Source organism: Gadus chalcogrammus, chromosome 13 (genome assembly GCF_026213295.1).
Source record: "Gadus chalcogrammus isolate NIFS_2021 chromosome 13, NIFS_Gcha_1.0, whole genome shotgun sequence".
Lineage (NCBI taxonomy): Eukaryota > Metazoa > Chordata > Actinopteri > Gadiformes > Gadidae > Gadus > Gadus chalcogrammus.
This window is the reverse complement of record NC_079424.1, coordinates 24079544-24103042: the sequence shown is the minus strand read 5'-3', so window position 1 is coordinate 24103042 and position 23499 is coordinate 24079544. Positions and strand designations below refer to the sequence as shown.

Below are 23499 nucleotides of genomic sequence, written 5' to 3'. Positions count from 1 at the left end.
GTTATCTGAGCCATGGTTGAGAAGGAATTGGGGGAAAGGAACTTTGGCTTTGACTCGCTGAAGTAGGCTACATGAACTGCGACATGCCGCCGGTTGCCGTGAGGCACCATCGCCCGGCAGCGGGCAGCCAGCAGCGCGCGGTTCAGTCGACTTCAGGTTGATGTGAAAGTGGAAGAACCAGAGACGTCGCAGAACCCGACAAAGTCGTTTGTGATTCATAATATCGTCTTTTGGCCGTGATAATATGTATTAAATGATATAGATTTCTATGTATTATATGATATTATTTAGATATAGAGCTCCAGGACTGTAACGCAAGTGTTGTACACTTCCTTATTATTTGGATAACCGTTCTGCTTTTGGTGTTATATGGCGCATAACACGTCGGACTCTCGTCTCTGGTATTTCTACAACGAGACTCGTATTGGGGGTTATCTCAGCCATGGTTGAGAAGGAATTGGGGAAAGGAACTTTTGCTTTGACTCGCTGAAGTACATGAACTGCGACTTGCCGCCGGTTGCCGCGAGGCACCAATGCCCGGCAGCCGGCAGCGCGCGGTTCAGTCGACTTCAGGTTGATGTGAAAGTGGAAGAACCAGAGACGTCGCAGAACCCGACAAAGTCGTTTGTGATTAATAATATCGTCTGGAGGCGCACACAGCTTTTGGCCGTGATAATGTGTATTAAATGATACAGATTTCTATGTATTATATGATATAATTTAGATATAGAGCTCCAGGACTGTAACCCAAGTGTTGTACACTTCCTCGTCGGACTCTCGTCTCTGGTATTTCTACAACGAGACTCGTATTGGGGGTTATCTCAGCCAAGGTTGAGAATGAATTGGGGGGAAGGAACTTGGCTTTGACTCCCTCAAACACATGAACCACGACATGGAGGAGAAAGGGATTGTTGGCGGCGAATGTCTCCCGTTGAGCCCCGGCAACGACCCCTTTCTCCTCCTTGTCGCGGTTCAGTCTACTTCACTTTGATGAGGACGCTGAAGAACCAGGAACGTCGGAGAACCCAACGAGGTCGTTTGAGATTCATAATATCGGCTCACACAGCTTTTGGCCGTGATAATACATATTATATGATATATCTATGTAGGCTATATGATAATATTTAGATATAGAGCTCCAGGACTCCCGTGTGTTCTAGAATATTTACAGAACACGGCTAAAGGCTGTGTGCGCCTCGCCATTGCGATACATCCACTGTAAACAGAGCATGGTACCGTGGCTGCAAGCTGCTCAGGGCCACACCCCCACCCTCCTCCTTGACCCGCCTCGCTCCTCCTCATTTGCATTATAGCTACAGACACCAAAACAGCGCATTTGGGGGAAGCTCAATGTGCGACTGGCTCGGAGTGGCTGTAACTCTGCACCACGGCTGAATTTCCGGAACGTCTTTGAATACTGTGTTAGTTGCCCACTAATACCTATTAAAGAATACATAAAATAGCATGTCATGGGACCTTTAAGGCGTACAAGAAAGGAAGAAAGCTGAGTGTGGCATATCGAAAGGTTGGTGTCGACCGAAACACCGTCGTCGCGCCAATGCCCCGATCTGTGAGCTGGCTGTTGTGGCCCCGAAGAAATACAAGGAGTTGCTGCTCATACACCACAGCAACGACTGCAGGACTTTGCAAAAAAAATTCTGGAAGAGTTGATTAATGATCCAAACCTTTGGAGGGATGTTTGAACATCAAAAGAAAAAGGGGAAACTGATTCCTCTGTCTAAGAAAGATTAGGGCCCAATCCCATTTTTTTGCTCTGTCTCAACCCTAACCCTCATTGCTACCCCTCATTACTACGGCCCTCATTGCTACCCCTCATTGCTACCCCTAACCGATCCCCTACCAAATGGGACAACCCTACCCTGTGACGTCATCATGGCCTCCCCGTGCCCCCTAGCAGATAACCAGACCCCTGGTAATGTTACAAGAGAAAGACTGGCTGCCATTGTCTCGGGCAACGAGCAAGACCCATTGTAAAGATGTTTAACCTGAAATGGTATTTATATTTTGTAATTGGCATGTTTAAATAAAGTATTCAAAAAAAATAAAAAAAATAATACTATTTGTCCCTCGTAATATACCTTTATTCTGAATGTCACTTAGCTACATGTTAAAGGTGGTATTAGGGTGCACTCACACTAGGCCATCTGGCCGTGGCCGTTGGCCGTTTTCACACCTAACCGTGCTCAAATGGCCCCATTGTTCTCTGGCCTGCACTAGGGGTGGGTATTGCCAAAGAAGTCACGATTCGATTCGTATCACGATTCACATGCCACGATGCGATTCTATCACGATGCATCGCGATACTTGAATTATTGCGATGCATTGCGATGCATTGCGAATTTTCACTGAACACTTAAAAAAAAATTAAGCCATTACCAGTGGCTGACTGCCTATGTATGATCTGGATAGTGTGTTCAATTGATAACTCAAAGCAACTCAATTCATACATAGCTGTATTTATTGAAACGACTATTACTGGATACACTGACAAGAAGTGCTAAGGATCTAAAAAACTTAAAATAACAAAATAAGGATAATCAGTGCCGTTTACATGATGGCCTCAGTGGTCCTTTAAACCAATGAAATGAAAACATTCAAACATTTCCCCTTTTGGAAGTAGCTGCCATTATAACAGCAATATCATTTCATAAACATAAGAGGACAAACTGATGCCACAAAAAGTGAATAGGCTTTATAAAACTATATAAAAAAAAAAAAAATGTTTTTTTTTTTTTTTAATTATTCATTTTTTTAAATTAATAATCGATTCTTGGCGTCAACAATCGATGCAGTAGATCGTGAAAATTAGAATCGCGATGCATCGTCATGACGATTATTTGGCACACCCCTAGCCTGCACTCACACTAGGCCATCTGGCCGTGGCCGTTGGCCGTCGCAGCTGTGGCCTGGCCACGGAAGGCTCTTGTACATACGTCATCACGTCGTAACACGTCATCACCAAGCGTCCGCTGCATGGACCATAATAAAGTCTGCCGCCAGTCAGAGTTTTAACAACAATGGACAACAACACAGAGAACACACCAACAGTTGAACTGCTTGACGCAATGTTTACCGTTTAATGGGAAAGAAGGCTCGTCGCCTTTATTATGTCCGTGGTCGTCGCATTGACTATACGTCATCCAGCTCAGGTTGCGTAGCCGTGCGTGTGCGCGTGTCGGCTCATTAGCATCTGTACCGTAGCGGCCCGTGCCGTAGCAGCACACCTCTCCCAAGTGGCCAAATTGACCCGGCCTGGCCAGACTGGCCACACTCACACTGGCAGATTTGAGCATAGTTAGGCCACGGCCACGGCCAGATGGCCTAGTGTGAGTGCACCCTTAGATAATAATCGGTTATGAACAAGAACACTTTAGAAGAAACACTTTATTTAAATAAGAAACACTGAACCACACATCTAAAAATCCACACACACGCATCTAAAAATACACACACACGCACACCTAAAAATACACACACACACACACACACACTCTCTCTCTCAGCTTTTGAGAGAATGGTGGAGAATCACATCTTCTCAACCATTCCGCCAACTTTGCCTCGCTCTCCTCATGCCTCGCCTGCTCCCTGGCACTCTCCTCTTGGAAGGGGTGTCTGGGGTGGTGGAAGAGGTGCCTGGGGTGGAGGAGCATGAGGGAGAGGTGGGGGGGGGCTGGTGGCAGTGGACTCAACGAAGTCCTGAAAGAAAACTAATAAGAAGGAATTAGGAATTATATGCCAGAACTGGTTGATATGGCCATATATTATGTACAATATATAATAGCTATGTACACAATATAGTACTGCCAAAAAATACATTGATTAACCATGTAATATTACTAATATAATATAATATATTAGTATATATAATAATACTTATAGAATATTACTAATATAATATAATATATTAGTATAAAGCTTATTTGTAACCTGGAGTCACTAGAACATGGAAGATCTGGATATCATATGACATGATATGCAGCCCGGTCTGCAGCCCGGTCGATGGCCGGGCTGCAGAGCCCGGCCGAGAACCGGGGTCGGGCGGCCCGCGAAAGTCGGCCTCGCGATCTTCCGCGAAAGTCGGCCGCGGACTTTCGCGATCTTCCGAGAGTCCACGGCCGGGCTTCGAAGCCCGTGGCCGGGCTGCAGAGTATAATTAATAAAATAATTACTAGTTAATTACAGAGAAAACACTTACATTTGAGTTTTTCCAATCCTGTCGTATCTTTTCGCCCTCCATCTTGTCTAGGATATTTCTTGATTTTCCGTTTTCTCGCAAGGTATTGTGGGGGCAAGTCACAACTGAAGCGCTTTGAGGGTGCCCATCGAAAATCTAAATTTTGAGGGGATGTTAGCCCTCCCCCTACCCCTTAAACTACCTTTAAACTGGTATTGGGACATGGCTCCACGGCGCGTGAACGCGCAACAGCGAGGGTTAGGGCCAGGGGCGTTTCTAGGTTTCTGAAACATCCGGGGCTTAGCCCAAGAGGGAATAGGACAGTGCACGTGCGGCAAATTTTGTTGTATACTTTTTTTGCGCTTGCATTTTTTTTCATAATGCTTTACCTAAATAAACAAAATAGGCAGGTAATTATAGCTTTGAATAGCTACCTGACTGCTGCTTATCCCCAGACATCTAAAGTTCCATTCAAGTTATTTCAGAGTAAAATGAATACAAGTGAGACAGACCTTACATTACCTATATCAGGTGTGTCAAACTCATTTTCACAAAGGGCCACTCTATGATGAAATGATAATCATACTAAGGGCCGACATGGAGTTTGCTGACATGCCTTCTTTTTAATCCAAAAAGTAAAAACAACATATCTATGGATGTATTGTATGCAACCTGCGTACAGGCTCATATAGGCTAGGTTTCATTTCAACATTTTGGGAGACAAATTATAGGTGGGGGGTATGGGGGTGCTCCCCCAGAAATGTTTGAGCGTCAAACACTTAATTTCCTGCATTCTGGTGGATTTTTATTCATCTATCTGTGCCTTTTCTGCATCATTTTATAATGGAAATATTTTTTTTTCTGTGAAGGAAAAGACAACATTCAGGTTCCTAAAGAAACAACTATTATGGAATATAATGCAGTAAGGCTCTCAGGCATCCTGGATTTTTCAAAACTTTCTGCAAATTGAAAACATATCACATGTTTTGGGTATTCCTTTTTAGGAATCATGACTCAGCACCAGTGTTAACTATTTATGACACTTAACATTGGTAATGAAATGACAGCCGGCATTGGAATCGAAAAGGGCAGCAGCTAGCTAGTTAGCTAAATTGTAACTTAAGGCAAAAGTTGGAAACAAATCATGTTAGCATTCATCCTTAGACATTTGACACAATCAGTCATCAATATTGGCATGCTATTTAGCCTCATAGATTGGCCTATTTACAGACCACAAAAAACTGATATATTTTCTTCAATGCAAGTTCATAAATGTATGGCTTAAAATCTTGAGCAGTAGAACAGAAATTCCTAGCAGTAAGCTACGCAAGAGTCCTAACAAATGGGGGCATGTGCAACGTGTGGATATAGCACAGGCTCTGCATGCAGCAAAAAATAAAAAATAAATTATATATATATATATTTTTTTTTTAACAAAAAAGATTCGGGGCTAATCAAATTAGATCCGGGGCTTTAGCCCCGAATAAAACAGCCTAGTGACGCCACTGGTTAGGGCTGAGATTTTGAAGCGAGCCAAGTAATGGGATTCAACCTAGGTGTTGTGTCACTGTGGGATAGAGCAGTTTGGTTGTAGCTCGGGTCTGGTTCACTAAGTATAGATGGTCCAAGTTGTGCTAAGACATGTTCATATCAATAATGCCAATGGATTGATTTTGATTTATTTTGTTTTCAAGTCCTGCACAAAAAGTGCAGAAACCTCATGGGTTTGTATACTGTTGTATACTGCTGTTCTTCCATGTGATGGCTCAGTATGTGTGTTTCTATACATTAAACACAATGTTCAACATTTCATCTGTGGTGTTTCTTTGGTAAAATACAGTAAACAGAAAAGCCTATGGTCGGAACAAGGTTGAGGTACAAAAATTTGATATTTTAAATATCACATCAAATCTGTACCTTGAACTTGTTCCACCCATTTGCTGTTCTACAAAGTTTCACTGGTATTAGTAGATGGTTAACAAACTATTATATATAACAGATATATATAACAGATCTGTAAAGTGTGAGTTAATATTAGTTAAGTATTAGTTATTAGCTTATGTATGTTATTGGGACGTTATTCTAAAGTTGCAACTATTCCTCATTTAATAACTGTTAGTAAATGAGGAATAGTTGCAACTTTAGAATAACGTCCCTATAACATATATAAACTATTAACTGATACTTAACAAGTCATAAGTAAGTAATTTACTAATAGCTTGTTCATGATCTATTATTAATTTATAAGGTATAGTTATAAATCGTTAACTGTATGTTAATGATTTATAACTATACCTTATAAATTAATAATAGATCATGAATGTCATTTATAACTCATCAACTAACAGTTTATTAATGATCTATTGACTACCTACACGGCATCATTATAAATCCTTAACAAACACTGTTGACAAACACTTAACAAGTCATTAATAACTCATCAATTAACAATTTACTTATGATCTATTAACTAGTTATGACGGATAGTTATTATAAAGTGTTACCCAGGTCCGTAACCCCCTTGCGTTTCGTGAACGTGGAACCATAAAGAGCCTTTTAAGCGATTTTTATGGTTCCACGTTCCCGCAACCCAATGACCACGCAGACGCTTCGACGCAGTCATGAAGGTTTATGGTTCTGCGTCGGGTTTTAGTAAGCGGACCAATCACAGCCCTTGCTGCTGCGTCGCCTCGACAGAAGGTCATGATTTTTGGAAGGCACACGTCCTGTGGTGGATGCAAGGAGGGTACGCAAGGACGTAAGGGGTCCGTAACCCCCTTGCGTTGCGGGAACGTGGAACCATAAAAAGCCCTTAAGCCTGGTTTGAATTAACCTTAACAAGGCACGGCGTAACTGGGTTGATGGATTGGCTTTAGCCTCAAGTGGAAGTTGGCGTTAGTTCTAACCGGGCTTAATTTACTAAGCGCCGCATTCGTTAGCGACTTTGATGGAATACCCCTCAGGCTTCAAGGGGTAGTTCAGAATTTTGGACATAGGGCCTATTTATGTTGCATTTCTGGTGGAAATGCGCCATAAATTCCGAACTACCCCACAGTTTAACACATTTCATTCAGTCCTTCTAGTTGCAGAGTTTGCTCGTGCAAATACTAGCCTGCTAATAAAACAGTCTTACCCACTCCACAGTACACCCGAGGCAAATCAACTATAACGCCAGACGGTCGATGTAAATGTCTGTGTTGATAGAATAATATTAGAAATAAAACCAACCTTGCATTGCATTGTATTTTGAGGGACTTGTTGTGTCTCAGCAGCAGTGTTATATTCCTGGTAGTAGGCTACGGCAGTGGCGGACTGATACCTAGGTTAAATTCCGCTGCTGCTGAGAACGTTTGTCCCTCAATATGCGATGATTCATGCGATGCAAGGTTAGTTTTATTTCTTACATTATTTTATCAACTCAGACATTTACATCTATAGTATGGCGTTATGATTGATTTACCTCGGGTGTACTGTGTGGAGTAGGTAAGACTGTTTTATTAGCAGGCTAGTATTGCCCATTGCCGTGTGCTAGCCTAGCACGAGCGAACTCCACAACTAGAAGGACTGAATGAAATGTGTTGAAAACTGTCTCCAGTGATAAAGAACACAAAGGCTATCTTGGGAATCAGGCCCTATGTCCAAAATTCCGAACTACCCCTTTAGGTACTGTGAGACAATTGGCTAAACAACTCACATGACTAATTAACAGGGTGCAGATGAGTCTGATAACAAGAGACATAATTAGGGAGGAAAAGCACAGAGAACAGACAGTTAGAATTGGCGATATCTAGTGGTTTGCTGCAAACGTCCAACATTGTGACACACGTACAAACACACATACAGACACACGTACAGAAACTGTACAGACACATGTACAGACATACGTACAGACACACGTACAGACACTGTACGGATACACATACAGACACTGTAAAGACACACGTACAGACCTTGTACAGATACAGGTACAAACACTGTACAGACAAACTTTACAGACACTGCCAAAATACTAAATGACTAAATGGCAGACTACAATTTCCCAGGACACGCCTATGAAGCAGCACCCTCCCTTTATTAGAGAGAGGCAGAGGGGGGCAGTTCATTTAAAATAGACTGAAAATAAACTTTTCATCTGCTCTTAACGACCAGCTGCTCTCATCTGATCCTTTTACAATTGTTTGGCTCTCCATTAGATATTGTTTTCCTTTTGTTTCTCAATTTAATTTATCCACATTACGATCTTCATCCATTCTGATGTAAATAGGCTGTTAGTATGTAGTTATTTTCTAACTGTATAATCCCCAGGTCACCCTAAAGCCAAAGCGTTCATCACGCACGGTGGCACCAACGAGGCCATCTACCACGGGGTCCCAATGCTGGGGAACCCCATGTTCGCTGACCAGCCCGACAACATGGTGCACATGGAGGCCAAGGGCGTTGCCCGCATACTGAACTACAACACCATGCGGAGCCAGGACCTCCTTGACGCCCTGCAGACGGTCATCACCCAGCCCTCGTGAGTCTCCCTCATATCATTTAATGAAGAGGAAAATATCAACGAGAGCAGGAATGGCTTCAGCCCTTCTGTGATTATCTAGAATGTGTACACAACAAAGTTGAAATGTGATCTACTGCAACCGTTCAACAACCACCGTGTGTTGATGCCTGCCCCTGCGCCACTTTACTCTGCATGGCCATTTCAGTTTCTACATGTTGATTGTATGCTTTGTGTATGCTTATTGTTGCCCCGAGACTGCTTCTCTCTGACATTCATTGCAAAATGCAAAGTTGAACATCTAGATGATCTCACGAGGAACTGCTTATATCCTTATTCTATAACTCTCTTTGGATAAAAGTGTCTGCTGCAAAATGTCAGTACTTTATTAATCTGGAGGCACAAGGATGGGATCAATAAAGCACTCTGAATTCAGACTACATTAAGAAAGAACAGAGAACATGAGGTGTATATATTCTATGGTTCTAATCTAAGGTAAAAGGAGAGCGTCATGAGGCTGTCCAAGATCCACCACGACCGGCTGCTGAGCCCCAGGGATGAGCCTGTGTTCTGGATCGAGTTCACCATGCGCAACAAGGAAGCGCGACACCTCAGGGTGCAGGCCCACAGCCTCACCTGGTACCAGTACCACAGCCTGGACGTGGTGCAGCTGCTGCTGTCTGCTGGGCGGCTCCTCACGCTCCTAATGGTCAAGAGCTGCTGCCTCGTCGTGATGTGCTGTAGAACATGAACCTGAAGAACATGAACAGTAAGAAGAGCAAGGCACAGTGAGGCTTTTGTTTGACCTTTTTCGCTTTTTTCACACTGCATTTTGATTCGTGAATTGTCTTTACAAATATCTTTTTGCCACAAGACGCCTTTTTCCTACAGTAAATTCATGTAAGCATTTTCAGGAAAAATGTACTCAAACATTTCTCTGCCATTCAATTTGGTACTTCATTCAAGTTTTAATAGAGAAGGACACACTGTTGGACTGTCATTGCTAACTTCTAATTGCTAAAGTGTAATCTGTTAGCATTGGTTGTTTTGTGCTGGATCAGATGTACACAAGTCATTTTAATTGCCAATCACTGTAAGGTAGTAATTGGTGAGATCAACTTGTTTACCAATTGGTTGGAGTAAATGCCACTCAAGTCATCTGCGGAACGTGATTGGCCACGATTGAACTGATCTGAAAGGTTCATTGGCCGGTCGGATGAGACAATCACACGAAGCTTCAACAAGTGCTTTTATTTTCTTAAACATTCAGACCCCAACCCTTAGGTTTCCACAACACCAAGTGCCCCTGCAACAATATTCACAAGCGCATGAAATAAAGTACTGCAAACCAAAAAGCAATTTAATAAACTAATAATTCTGCCTGAACTTAAAGTAATAAAAATAAATTCTTATAAACATGCAGTATTCTCACGCTCAAATCTTAACGAATAACTCAAAAACAAACAAAGGCAGTCAGCTCATGACGGAGTCCGACACAGCAGCTAGAGGCAGTTCGCGTCGCTCCAAGTCGTCTCATGGACTCAAACCCTAACATTTCTTTATTTCCCACAATCACCATTTCCTGCCTTTTCCGTCCTCCTTCATCTTCCACAGCACCAGCTCCATGCAGGCGGCCGCATCGTCCGCGGTGTCGTGGCCACAGACTGGCAGAGGAGAGCAGGGTTAGAATACAAGGCACCCAGTAACATTCATTCATTGAGCAAATGCTTCAATGCAAAGCCACTTAATGAACTTTGTATTCAGATACATGTCACTTAGGAGTATAGTGGGGCATCTTGCTCAAGGATGACTAATACAGGTAGGATTGTAGACTTTGTGGATCGAACCGAGAACCTTTCAGCTAGGAGGCGCATACCCTCATCAAGACACTATCCTGACCCCTTCCTCCCCCCCATTAAAACCAATAAATTGTGTTTATTTGATCGTTAATCTGTATCCAGCAGTATCACACAATTCATATTTTCGCATTGACATTCTCATGTTGATTAAGTCATAGGACTTCCACACCGAGCAGCTCTGGTTCTGAGCACTAGCTGAGCAGCTCTGGTTCTGAGCACCAGCCGAGCAGCTCGTGTTCTGAGCACTAGCCGTGGGAGAGCTGAACCCGGCGAGCAATTAGAACTAGGATGGATGCTGGGTGCTAGGCCAAGGTTGGCAGCAGGTTTGACCAACCGCTGTCCTGGATGATTCTCCGGAGGTAGTCCGCAGTGAGGTTGTTGAGGGTCAGCTTGTGGGGGGGCCCCATGCGGTGAGGGAACAGCACTGAGGTGTCCACCACAGTCCCATGGAGAAACTGAGAGGGGAGGACACAGGAGGAGGTCAGTTATTTAAGAGACACTTTCCTCGTCTGATACCATCATTATTAAATTAGTTTCGTCCTCATTAGGTAATGCATTATGTTTTCTTCAAATTAAATGTCTTAATTTTAGAATTCTCTATTAACAATGTTATTGTGTATCTCCTTTTCTGTTTGTATGTGAGATAATTGCAGGTCTCACATGTTTGTTTCAATGCTTGCTTCCTACTCTGTAACTATTCAGTTGTGCAAAAAAGACGCAACTAAACCAATATTAACCCACATCACGTCTTAGTTCAAGAGGCAGAAGGGACCTAGACTGACCCATGTCCCCGGGCTGACCCATGTCCCTGGGATGACCCATGCCCACGGGCCCCGGGCTGACCCATGTCCCCGGGCTGAGGGGCTGACCCATGTCCCCGGCTGCTCACCTTCAGGGCACAGAGGCTGGTCTCCAGGCCGTGTCCCACCAGGATGGTGTCCACTGAAACGAAGCGCAGCAGGGTCTGCTGGACCTCGCCCACGGAGGGACAGTCCTCTTTCAGGTCCTTCTCCGAGATGCCAGAGAACCTCCAGAAAATAAACACACCAGTGATTTACAACACCATGGGCCAATAGAAAGGGAGTAGGTTTCCTTTCAGGCAGTGTTTTATCAGCCAATAGGACAATGACCAATCGAAAATGAGAAGTGGCTCCAATATCATTAAGTTTGAGAAGGTTGTGTCCTTATCTTTCCACAGTCTTTGCCAATTCTAAAAAGCGGTGAGAGTTTGAATTGCAAGAGTTCTGGTGAAGGAGAGGAAGGGAGCATGGAGGATATAAAAGGACACATGTGCAGACCTGGTGTTGAAGTCGACCACGTCGTTACCGGGTTTGACGAACGTGTCGTACACCACATGCAGAGCAGAGTTGACCACCGTGATTCTGGACAGCTCTAGCCCGTGGGTGGTGTAACACTAGACAGGAAACAAAGACCAGATGTCCAACTAAGGAAGGTCTATCTAGTAGTACTAGGGTGTTGACAGACAGGTATTTATATCCAATTATGAAGCAATTTCAAATCCATTGTTTTGAGTTGGAAATATTCCCCTCTAAAGTTCAAACCTGTACAGGTCTGTGAGTAGAAAAGCAGAAAATGTATCAAGCAGAAAATATTTGCTTGTAGAACCATAATTAGCTGATGTACTAATTTGTCGTCAACCCTTTAAAACTGAACCTCATACTTCCTTAAGGTATGAAAGCCAAAACCAATGCAGATAAGAGGTGAATGAACCGAGTGATGTCACCATTTCACAGTCCAGAGAGTAGACCCCCGGACAGCTCCTCTCAGGGTCCTCTCTCGGGCAGGAGGAGACAAAACCATTCATGTCCACCGCATCGTGGACGTGTAGCTAAACACACACACACACACAAAATCGTTGTCTACAATGCGAACCAATCTACGGTAGTGTTGTTGGGATCTGGTTCTCTAGTCCGTACTCTGAACACTTGGCACCCTGGTGCTCCCATCACTCCTTCACAGCAGCTGTAGCGCGTCTCATCTCCTCCAGGTACTGGTCCAGACACAGAGAAGGCTGTTAATATTAACCTAAAGTACTGTACCCATAGGCTATGTTCTTACTGTGAACTCACCTTTCTTTTCGACTCCTTTGCCGTAGTGGTAGTTACACTCCTCCTTGCGAGTGTGCTTCCCTGTTTTGCTCACAGAGTACGTTGCCCCACAGCGACAGCATATCCTCTTCAGGGCTTTGAGAGACAGACTCAAAGTTAATTGATGCAAAATAATTTATACTTTTCAAAATTCTTAAGACATTTATATTATTATTATTATAATACGGTATAAGATAAAGAACGAAAATACCCCCGTAATATAAAATATTAATTAAAAGTCCTATTAAAACATTTGAAATACAAATTAAGGAGGTACAGCGAAGTTAGGCTACATACCCCTAACACTAGCCCATATGTACAAATATAATATCAGGGTTTCCCGCAGAAAATGTGTGAGTTAAGGAGGTGGGCTGGGCGTAGTTGCTGTCTGACCACACACTTTTACAGTTGGACCATTTATGCTTATTTTCATGCAGGCTGTTGATACACAGAGGGTAAATTACGTATTATACGAAATGTACTTTCGTATAATATACCTTTTTTTATTATGTCGTAGTTAAGGCGGCAGGCCTGTGTTGCTTAGGCGGTCGCCTAAGCTGTAAAGTGCTGCGGGAAACCCTGAATATAACATTGATCAACTATTACTCTAAAGCCATTTGCCATAGCTTTCTGGTGAGCCACATGGTTATACTGTACACTGGGTAGTGAAAATGAAGGAAGTCAATCAAGCAGCAAGAATAATTCAGTGTATGAATTCCAATGCCTTTGAATGAAGGCGGCTGCTGGTTGAATACTGACGGTCATTGACTGTCTTCTTATTGTCTGCAAACAGGATTGCGCTGCCCGGCCGCTCAGGGTTCTGCAGAGGGTAGTTGTGCTCGATCAGCTTCTCCTCGTTCATGATGTACTCCTTTAAGCTTTCATACAGCACAGCGTCCCCTAGCAGACACACAACGCCACGGTTATACAGGTCATTCAGAGGGATAACGGGCCAAAGGACCACTAACACTCACCGCGTCCTACAAGCAGGCTCATGTTGAGGGGAATGTTCCCCTTTGCTCTCTTGCCACTCATCTCGTTTTCATCTGTGGGAAGCATTAAAGATTAGTAGCACACACACACGCGTACACACACACACACACACATACACTCACACACACCTTTGGTAGGAACAGCACTCTGGTTTTTCATCCTCTTCAGTGCATTTACAGCAACACTCAGATATTTCAATTTGTTGGCACTGCGGTTATAAACGGTCCTTTCCTCTGCCAGTGCCTATTGTAAACAACACCAGGCGTCTTGTCAAATGAAACACTGTATACAAACACCAGATATCACAAACAGCCAAGCTTTCACAGCTGTTCACCATCTGTCTTCTGGGAATCACCATTAGAACACATTAACGGATTACTTGTTAGACAGGACAACGGTTGATTTGCTTCAAGACTTATTTAGTCACACGGTAAGCACCGCGGTCAAGCAGCGAATGAGGATTATCCATCTCTGTCAAGCCACGAATACCCACCTTCTCAAAGGAGTCTTTGACGGTGGGAGAGGTCTTGAGGAACTCCTCAGTGAACATGTTCACGTAGCGCTGTCGCACATCATGGGGGACTTTGTCTTTGACCCTCTCGGATCGCTGCTTCACCTTACGCTTGGTCAAAGGCTCAAAAAAAGAGAAGCCCAAAATTCAGTATTTATTCTTTCAAAACCTCATGTGGCGATGCCTGTTGTGTGCCCAGAAGAGGAGGAGGTTACAGGACACCTTGGGAGGAACCTGGAGGGCCCCCTGGGGTCCGGACGGCGTGCCCAGGCCCGTGTGGCCAAGGGCGGAGACCGAGGGCAGCAGGGACATGTTGCCCACCATGTGTAGCGGGGCTGAGGGGTCCGGGCGGTACCGGTGCACCGGCGTGACGGCGGATAGCTGGAAGGACTGCAGGCCGTTGTTGCTGACGGCGCTGATGGGCGTCAGCACCGTGGACACCGAGCTGGCCATGGATGAGAGGGGCAGCGGGTAGGAGCCCTCAGGTAGGATGAAATGCAGGTTGTTGCCCACCTGGATCAAAGCGTTGCCCACTGGGATGCAGCTCATGTATGCTGATAGACAGGAAACACACACACACACACACACACACACACACACACACACACACACACACACACACACACACACACACACACACACACACACACACACACACACACACACACACACACACACACACACACACACACTTTTCGGGCGACTTCATGCTATATAAATGCAATTCAATTCATCACTTATTATTATCATCTATCATCTTAGATTCTAATAAAGTATCTTCTAAAACCTGACCTCATCAGAATGTTGCGATCCAACAAAAATACTAACAGAGGTCCACGTACCACTCTGCACGGAGACCGGGAGCTGGACCTGAGAGGGGTGGACCGGGGCTCCGGACTCGGGCCTCCTCTGATGTGTAGACTGGGCATTCACAGAGGCAGTGAGGGGCGTGGCCCTCTGCTGTAACTGCAGGACCTTGGGATGGTGGGGAAGCTGGGGCCCAGAGCCCCCCCCCCGCAGGGGAACTGGAATCTTGGGCCGAGGTCTAACCACAGCAACCGGCTGGTCCAATAACAAGGGTTAAGGTTTCGGTTTGCTTGTTTACTGTTACAAGCATTTCTGGCTTTCAGCCTTAATCGTCAAAAAGTATTTTAACATGGGTTATGATAGTAAAGCAGACAGTCAGATGTTAACAATACACACTACTAAGTTATTGCAGTCCCGGGGGCTCAGGCGATTAATGACTTATAAGCTACATATACTTGACGATAAATCTTTTACTCTCCTTTAAATGCAAAGAATATATACCCTCAGTGATTATATACCAACTATGATTAATAGCCATATGCTCAGTACTACTTCAATGCAATATGATAATCAGACAGGCTGATGTTAAGGGATTAAAACTAAGTGTAGGGAGATAAACAACAGACAAGATTTAAGGGTCGCAGGAATGTTTGGACTAAATAGCGTGGCCATTGGGTCAAATAAAACCATTAATGACCATGGGTCTAACATCTGGGGACAGAAGGGGTACCTCTGGACGTCTGGGGATGTGGGCCACCCTTTTCTGCGAAGATAGGGCCTGTGGCTTTTCCTCTACCGCGGACGTCTCCAACTCTGTCTGCTCGTCCCCCTGACAAGGGGCGAAGGGGTCAGAAACTTAAGGGAAGGGGGAGTCCACCCTGGCTCTGAAGAGGGTTCTGCCGGCAACTCACGTTCCCGGTCAGTGGGACTGGGGGCGCGGCCCCCTTCTCCGCCTCGTTGGCTTCCATGAAGATCCGATAACACTCCTCCATGGGGTCGCTGTCCGACATTTCCATGTCCGAGTAGTGGAGGTTCTCTGTGGCCGACTCCCCAGAGCTAGACTCGATGAGGGTGACCTTCCCTTCCCCCGATGGGCTGCCAGGTGGGTACTCCGTGGGGGGAGGGGTTTGGGGGGACAGTAAATGTGATTGGACATTGGACTCTGACGTCCTGTACCAAGGGCAGCTGTGGTCCCCGTCTGAGGACCCTGATGGCGAGGGAGGGGTGGCCGTGTGCGCCTGTCCACACGGCACAACTGTGGGCACGCTATTGGTCGGGGACCAGTAGTGTTGGGCCGTGTTGGTTGGAGGTTCTACGGTCAGGGTCGTGAGATGGTAGAAGACTGAGGGAGCAGGATGTGGATCACGGTTGGACTGCGCAGGATAGGCCATCTTGTCAGCGTAGGCCTGAGGCGGCATCGTTGTTATGGAGATCTCACTGAACTCGACAGTGGGCCGAGCGTCCTCAAAGTGACAGCCATCCAAACTGCTCCTCCTCTCCTCCCCAGCGGACTCCGCGTGGGAGCCAGCCATCCTCTGGTTCTCACTTCGCAAGTCTTCCAAACATTTAGACAAGCCGTCAAACATGTCAATGGGTTGACTTCGGCGTCTATGGACCGCCTTGTCTGATTCTATCAGTACAACAGAAGATGACTCACCCTGGGAAGACTCAGAGTGTGAAGTGTGTGTTGGTGTGTGGTCAACCTCGTTGTGAGGGGAGCTCCGGTCCGGTTCTGCCACCATCGATTGATTTTCAATGACATCATGAAATTTGCTTTTTTTTAAATCCGGGGAGGATGGGATGTCGATGACGAGGTCCCCTTCCTGTAGGAGGTCGTTCTCCAGCATGGGGTAGGCCTCCCTGCTGGCTGACTGAAGGTTGTGACCATCACTACAGGAAACCTCTCTTGCCCTTTTGACCCCAGCTTTATCCTTCTGATCTTTGCCTGACGAACTGTAAGACCGCAGATCTGCAGAGAAGTTGGACAAAGGGTCATATTCCAGATCCGTCCTTGGTTTGGAGTTATCCACCACGTATTTCCGTGCTTGGGATGAGAGCTTTGGCGTGCGTCTGTGCGACGACGGTTTATAACCATCCCCGTTGTCATGTTTGCAAGTAGTCTCCGTCTGGTAGCGGGACAGCCTCCTCTGCTCCTTCTCCACCTCGCTCTTCACGTCCTCAATCTCCTTGTTGATACGAGCCAACTCCTGGAGTGATTCACTGCTCTCAGTTGGGGGATAGTTTGGGATTCCTGCTTTACGGCACGAAGACATATGGAGATGCATGTTTTATTACATAAACAGCAAGTCGTTTTGATAAAACTATGTTTTGCAGCAGTTTTACAGCAGTAGTCCAACGAATGAAGGAGAACCATTAGAATCCATCAAAGCAAAATAACAGCACTACTTTCTATCCCGAAAATTCTTAATAATCAATCATTTAGTAAAATATTGGATAGGCATGTAAATATAATCCGTTATTAATTTCCATGTAATTGTCAACAACTGACCTTGAAAATCAGCCAGGCCAACCGGCTTCATCGAAGCAGCAAACATCTCTCGGACCTGTTCCTCATGCTTGTACAAACAGTGCGGCCTCTCACAAAGTCCACGTCGGAAAGGGCAGACCACTTCGGCAAAGAAACCGGACGCTGGCAACATCTGCAAAAAAACTAAACCCGTCAGGTTCGCCTTTATTTTAATAAAAAAGTTATAAACGACGCGTGGAGACTCCTAATTAGGTGAGGCAGGTGGTGCACATCGTTATACAAGTCATACGTACCGTCCAATAGTTTTGTTTGTCTGATTATTTGTATGATTATTCCATTTTGAATCATGGTCAAAATGTAGGTCTGTTGCCGGCTGCTGGTGGCATTGTATTACGTGTTGGTCGTCTCTAATGATTGATTGGCGTCTGTTGGTGTGAGGAGTGTGTTGCAGTACCTCCCCGCGCCACTGGGGGCGGCGCTGCGTTCAGGGCACGTGGGGAGGAAGAGGTGGCGCTTGGGAGAAATGTGAACAACAAAATGTCCAGCAGTAACGTACTTTCAAAACTGCTTTTGTTTATATTTCACGGTCTTTCAAATGGCAAATAGTGACGATGAGGATGAAACGTGGATGACCAGTTTGACAGACTTTACAGTCGCGCCAAGTCCAGATTATGGTGAGCTAAACACAAACCGGAATCAAAAAGATAAATAAATAGTCAACGTCGTACTGCCTCGTGAACAAATGCTTATCCATATTTTAATGGCATTGCTTTGTGTGTATAGGAACTGGGTTTAATAGACTGCAGACTGCATCCCACCAAAGAGTCATCCTACACTTTGACTGGTGTAGGTGGAGATGATCAGGAACCCAGCTCTGCGTAATGTGCCTTTGGGTAAAACTGGTTTACTGCATCTACCTTTCTTCAATTGTGCACTCGTATTAATTAAAATATAGCGATTAATGTAGCCGTTATTTTTACGTTATGTACTGGTCTCGGTCCTTGGCCCCGTTTCCCGAAAGCATCGTTAGCCTTCGTGAAGTGCGTCGTACGATCATCGTACAGTTTTTACACTGTTTCCCGAAACCATAATAAAATGAAATGATTCCATTACTCTTGTGTGGGAGGTCGCTTTCGAGCTGCACTTGCTGTCTCCCTCTGATTTTAATTCAACCATCGTGGTTAAAATGTCCTCATTGATCCATGTCAGAAGACATAGGATAATGTAGACATGCATCATGCTGAGACCAGCGTGTGTCGTAGAATTTCTGCAGGCTTATTGCGATTATTTGCATTAAGCACTGTAGGCGCTTCGGTGAGGCTGTGATGAAGTTCGCTATTTATTGGACCCTGTCTAGACGGTAACAAACGTCCCTGACCATAGTTAATCGCGTTTAGTCTACCCTCGGACGTGAACTCATCATTGCATGCGGGTGTCTTCATTCATAAAAAAATTAAAACATTCGGGAGTATGCAATCATACAAATTATTCTTATGAGGTCAGAGACTCCGTGCGCAGCCCCGCCTTCTCCAGTAAACCAAGAAAGCCCGCGCCGTGACGAACGGGGGATTTGACCCCCCCAACCCCTCATACAAAAACTGTGTATATATCTGCAGGTATTCAACAGAAGTATAATGTAGTCACCTGTAACTACGTTGCGAGGGAGCAAGGTGTGACCAAGGTGATGTCGGTGGTGGATGCTCAGGAGAAATGCCCTCAGCTTGTGTTGGTTAAAGGAGAGGACCTGACACACTACCGGGAAATGTCCTACCAAGTCACAGGTACAACTAATAATCGCATAATGTGTAATAATCATGTTTTTCAGTGTTTCTATTGTGTTATAATGTATATCATAGAATAATAAGTAATGTAAAATAAAGTAAAATACTTACAAACATTTTTTATGATGTTATTTTGCTTTATTGTAACTATTAAACCTTATTACGTTGAATATTGTTTTATTGTCATTTAACACTTGTATGTGAATTATTTAAAAAAAATAAGCTTTGATCTCCTACTGAATGTTGCATTGGTTTGTCCATACGCACTCACCTTCTGCTGTGGGGATTTCCATCAGAACTGCTGACGTCCTACTGTCCCTCAGTGGAGCGGCTTGGGTTCGATGAGAACTATGTTGACGTCACAGAGATGGTAGAGAAGAGACTGACTCACTGCTCCTCGTTCGAGGGACATGTCTATAACCGTTCTGGTATGCTTTCATTACATTGTGTTCACACAGGCCGGTGTCTCACTGAAACCAGGAAATTATGAAACCAGCTTATTGTCTAATTTGTAAGAAAAAGGATTTACATTTTACTTTCAGTTCTGTGCTGAATACTAACAACCAAAGCTTTTGAAACTCGACGAGCAAACGGAAGTGTTACTTGTTCTGTATTCTGTAGGGATTGAGACTAACCCTGGACCCCACCGGAGGCTGGTGGTCGGCTCTCACATCGCGGCGGAGCTCAGAACAGCCATCTGCAGCAAGTTGGGCCTCGACGTCTGTGCCGGGGTCGCCACCAATAAGCTGCTAGCCAAACTTGTGTCTGGGTCCTTCAAACCGAACCAGCAGACCACACTGCTGCCCCAAGACGTTGACCACATCATGGGCCACCTCGGCGGCCTTCATAGAGTTCCCGGTAGAGAAATTGCTGCATTAATTCAGTGTAGTTTGTCTTCTAAAAAACACACCGTGTTGTACAGAAGATTCATTCAACAGTAGTTCATACCACACGCTTGTTGGATCATGGCACCAAGGTAGGATGAGTTAATGATGGTCTGCTTATGATTAAAAAAATACACTATACATGTTGTATAAATGGATAAAGTTGTCCTAGGGGGGTGAACTCATTGTAGTTGTGTTCTTTCCTCTGAGGGATGGGACATCAGACCAGTAAGAGGCTCCAAGCCCTTGGATTGGTGACTGCAGGACCTGCAGCTCTTCCCATTGGCCGGCCTGGTGAAGGAGTTTGGAGTCCCAACTGGCCAGCGCCTGAAGAACCTGTCTCTGGGCGTCGATGACTCCCCCGTCGTGCCCACAGGAGCCCCCATGGTAGGACACGTCTGGAGGGATGAGTGGAGAGTTTCAAAGAGAGGGAGCAAAAGAGAGAAAGGGCAAGATTTTTGAGATCTACATACATTCAACCCTCCCTTTGCCTATGCATGCACCTGAGGTGGCGCTAGGTTGAACGTGATACACAGACAAGATGGATTCCCTCAACAAATTAGCAAAAATAAGTCCTGATTGGACAGCAATGAAGTGTGTTTGTGTGTGTGTGTGCATTACACTTAAATCCTACCTAAAGCACGCTTTGAAATTACTAAAATTGTTCTGGCATCATGTTTGTTTCTTCTTTTAGTCTCTTAGCGATGAAGACTCGTTCAAGAAGATCTCCACCACTAGAGAAGTTGTAGAAAGGACCCAAGAGCTGCTCACCAGTCTGGTTGAGAGGTTGGTAACAGCTAGTTACAGTTGATACGATACGGTCTGATGGGACACGAGACTCTAATCTCTCTGCTTGGTTTGGAAACAAGGATGCAGAAAGACGGCCGGCCGCCCCAGACCTTCAGGCTGACCATCCCGAGGTACTCTGCAGAGAACAAGTGGTTCAGCAGGGAGAGCCGCCAGTGTCCCGTCCCCCACCACCTCAGACACAAGGTGGTCTCAGGTGGGTCCCTCCCCCACCACCTCAGACACAAGGTGGTCTCAGGTGGGTCCCTCCCCCACCACCTCAGACACAAGGTGGTCTCAGGTGGGTCCCTCCCCCACCACCTCAGACACAAGGTGGTCTCAGGTGGGTCCCTCCCCCACCACCTCAGACACAAGGTGGTCTCAGGTGGGTCCCTCCCCCACCACCTCAGACACAAGGTGGTCTCAGGTGGGTCCCTCCCCCACCACCTCAGACACAAGGTGGTCTCAGGTGGGTCCCTCCCCCACCACCTCGTACACAAGGTGGTCTCAGGTGGGTCCCTCCCCCACCACCTCAGACACAAGGTGGTCTCAGGTGGGTCCCTCCCCCACCACCTCACACAAGGTGGTCTCAGGTGGGTCCCTCCCCCACCACCTCGTACACAAGGTGGTCTCTGGTGGGGGGGGAGCTGTGTTGGTCAAATTCAGAGGACTTTACTGATCCGGAGGTAAAATGGGGCCTTCACTGGTGCTCTGCAATAAACCATATTGATGGCAGTCAAAGTATAATAAAAAAAATAAGCAATAATTAAATTATGCTAGACTATAAAGTGGCTCAGATGCTGCGGTCATTATTATTATCCTTACAAATATTATTATTGCTGTATTATAATTATAATACTGAAATAAATATTACTATTATAACTGTAATAATACACATTTTTATAATTGTTATTATTTGCTCATCCTCTTCTGTTCTGTCCAACAGGCAGCACTGATACTAATGTGCATCTGGTTAACTTGGCGATGAAGCTCTTCAATAAGATGGTGGACGGCGGCACGGCGTTCCACCTCACACTGCTCAACGTCTGCTTCACCAACCTGCCTCCGGCGCGGGGGACCTCGAGCCAGGGGGCCATCACGTCGTTCTTCACACTGGGCAGCTCCCCACAAAGCAGTCTGACCCCCTCCCGAACTCACGTATCTCACTCCCACTCACCTCATCTCTTTAAATCAATTCAAACTTTATTAGTAAGACGCTTGTTCACTTCATTCAATTAATTGTTACTTATTAAACGGTTGGGACTATTGGTCCAGTTGGTCCATACTGTTTAATTCAAGCCCAGAAACTACTTAGGAGGATAGGTTCCCTTGTTTGCTCTGAACGTAGTCTAAATGTTCCTATATTACAAAGGATATGGACACAGCAAGCATATCAATAGTTATTCCCCCTGACTCTCGTCAGGGGGATTAATTTAACCTTATTTAAGCTCATGTTAGCGGTAATGCTAGTTTGTGTTCCCGGCAGGAGGAGCATCCACCCAGTTGGTCGGGTCATTTGAACGGGTCCCAGGAAGTGGAGAATAACCCTGAGTGTGAAGACTGAGCCGGATTTCCAAATGAAGACACTAGCAGAGAGCACAACGGGCTCCGAGGCAGATCAACCCGCATCAGCAGCAATAAAGACCCCAGTTGTTTCTCCGGATATTAGTGATCACCATGGAGCTACCCGCAGCACACAGGCACCGTCTGAAGACTATTGGACGACTGCAGGCAGGGCACATAAACTGCCCCCTAATGTTGACACGGATGTGTTCAGGGAACTCCCTGAGGACATCCAGAAGGAGCTGCTATCACCTGCCTTCACCCGTACCCACCCCACCTCCTCCGCCTCGGCCACCAGTCGGCCAGTCCCCACCCCCCTACCCCTCTACTATGGTCCTGACCGAGACCCTGCCTCCCAGTCCCAGCCTCCCCTCCGTTCTTCCGGTGACTCCCATCCACTCCCCATTAGGGTGGGGTCCTACCTCTGTTCATCTGACGCACTGTCAACCACCACAGAGGTCAGCCGGACCCCACCGGGCCGGACCAGGAGAACCCCCCGCGGGAGACCCCAAGAGGGCTGGGGGACAGGCCCTGTGTTCCCCCTGTGGTGTCCCAGGGGACGTGGACCCCGCTGTGTTCTCAGAGCTGCCCCTGGAGATCCAGAGGGAGCTGATGGTCGGGTGGAGACAACAGAAGCCGCTTCTGAAGGCACCCTCCTCAGAGAGAAAGTCTTCTAGCAAATACAAGAAGGCTGCGGTTAAAGGCGGTAGGCAGAACGAATTGTACAAGTATTTTAAGGCCAGCTAGGCTTTCTGCCTTGTTCCTCCCTATGTGGCCCAAGACTCTTTGATTGTTCATAAGAAATGTTAATTTTATCAAAGGATTATTTTTTTGTTAATTTGGCAATAAAAGTTATGGTTTCTTCGAGACATGTGATTGGTTATTGCTTATTAATATTCATGATGACTTAATATTAATGTAGCTTAAATATGGGGACTTCATTCGTGGTTGAGTATGTAGTCCTAAATCAGTTCTTAAATTACCCTTAAGCTCTGCGTTCGCGTTCAGTTGCAAAACCATTATGGAGAA

At 45.6% G+C, this 23499-nt stretch overlaps 4 protein-coding genes across 6 annotated transcripts; 3 read left to right on the top strand and 1 right to left on the bottom strand.

The window, feature by feature from the left end:
• Positions 1-7562: 7562 nt before the first annotated feature.
• ugt2a5 (UDP glucuronosyltransferase 2 family, polypeptide A5) lies at positions 7563-9441 on the top strand. Its single transcript, XM_056605318.1, is given in 3 exon segments — positions 7563-7581; positions 8501-8711; positions 9186-9441. Coding segments are annotated over 3 exon segments (486 nt in total).
• A 438-nt stretch (positions 9442-9879) lies between these two features.
• Positions 9880-17953, bottom strand: LOC130401784 (RNA exonuclease 1 homolog). Of its 3 annotated transcripts, none has more exons than XM_056605740.1 (17): positions 17750-17953; positions 17478-17628; positions 15880-17222; positions 15699-15785; positions 15004-15223; positions 14384-14715; positions 14144-14284; positions 13779-13893; positions 13632-13703; positions 13417-13557; positions 12640-12753; positions 12487-12560; positions 12294-12398; positions 11848-11963; positions 11439-11577; positions 10884-11004; positions 9880-10354 (listed from the first exon to the last, which is right to left on the bottom strand). In XM_056605740.1, the coding sequence occupies exons 2-17, from the start codon at positions 17626-17628 to the stop codon at positions 10263-10265; spliced, it is 3363 nt and encodes a 1120-aa protein (XP_056461715.1). In that variant the 5' UTR covers positions 17750-17953; the 3' UTR covers positions 9880-10262. The 3 variants fall into 3 exon arrangements, with proteins under 3 accessions (XP_056461715.1, XP_056461713.1, XP_056461714.1); XM_056605738.1 differs by having other exon boundaries at positions 9881-10354; positions 15699-15797; XM_056605739.1 differs by having other exon boundaries at positions 9883-10354; positions 15699-15797; positions 15880-17219; positions 17750-17951.
• On the top strand, positions 17929-22586 carry LOC130401785 (DNA polymerase iota-like). Its single transcript, XM_056605741.1, is given in 11 exon segments — positions 17929-18130; positions 18240-18349; positions 19073-19237; positions 19534-19665; positions 19859-20095; positions 20332-20377; positions 20379-20508; positions 20816-20907; positions 20991-21124; positions 21854-22065; positions 22394-22586. Coding segments are annotated over 10 exon segments (1263 nt in total). The 5' UTR covers positions 17929-18130; positions 18240-18312; the 3' UTR covers positions 22472-22586.
• On the top strand, positions 22585-23352 carry LOC130401787 (proline-rich protein 12-like). Its single transcript, XM_056605745.1, has one exon. It carries the CDS (start codon positions 22585-22587, stop codon positions 23215-23217), a length of 633 nt encoding a protein of 210 aa, XP_056461720.1. The 3' UTR covers positions 23218-23352.
• Positions 23353-23499: the final 147 nt, after the last annotated feature.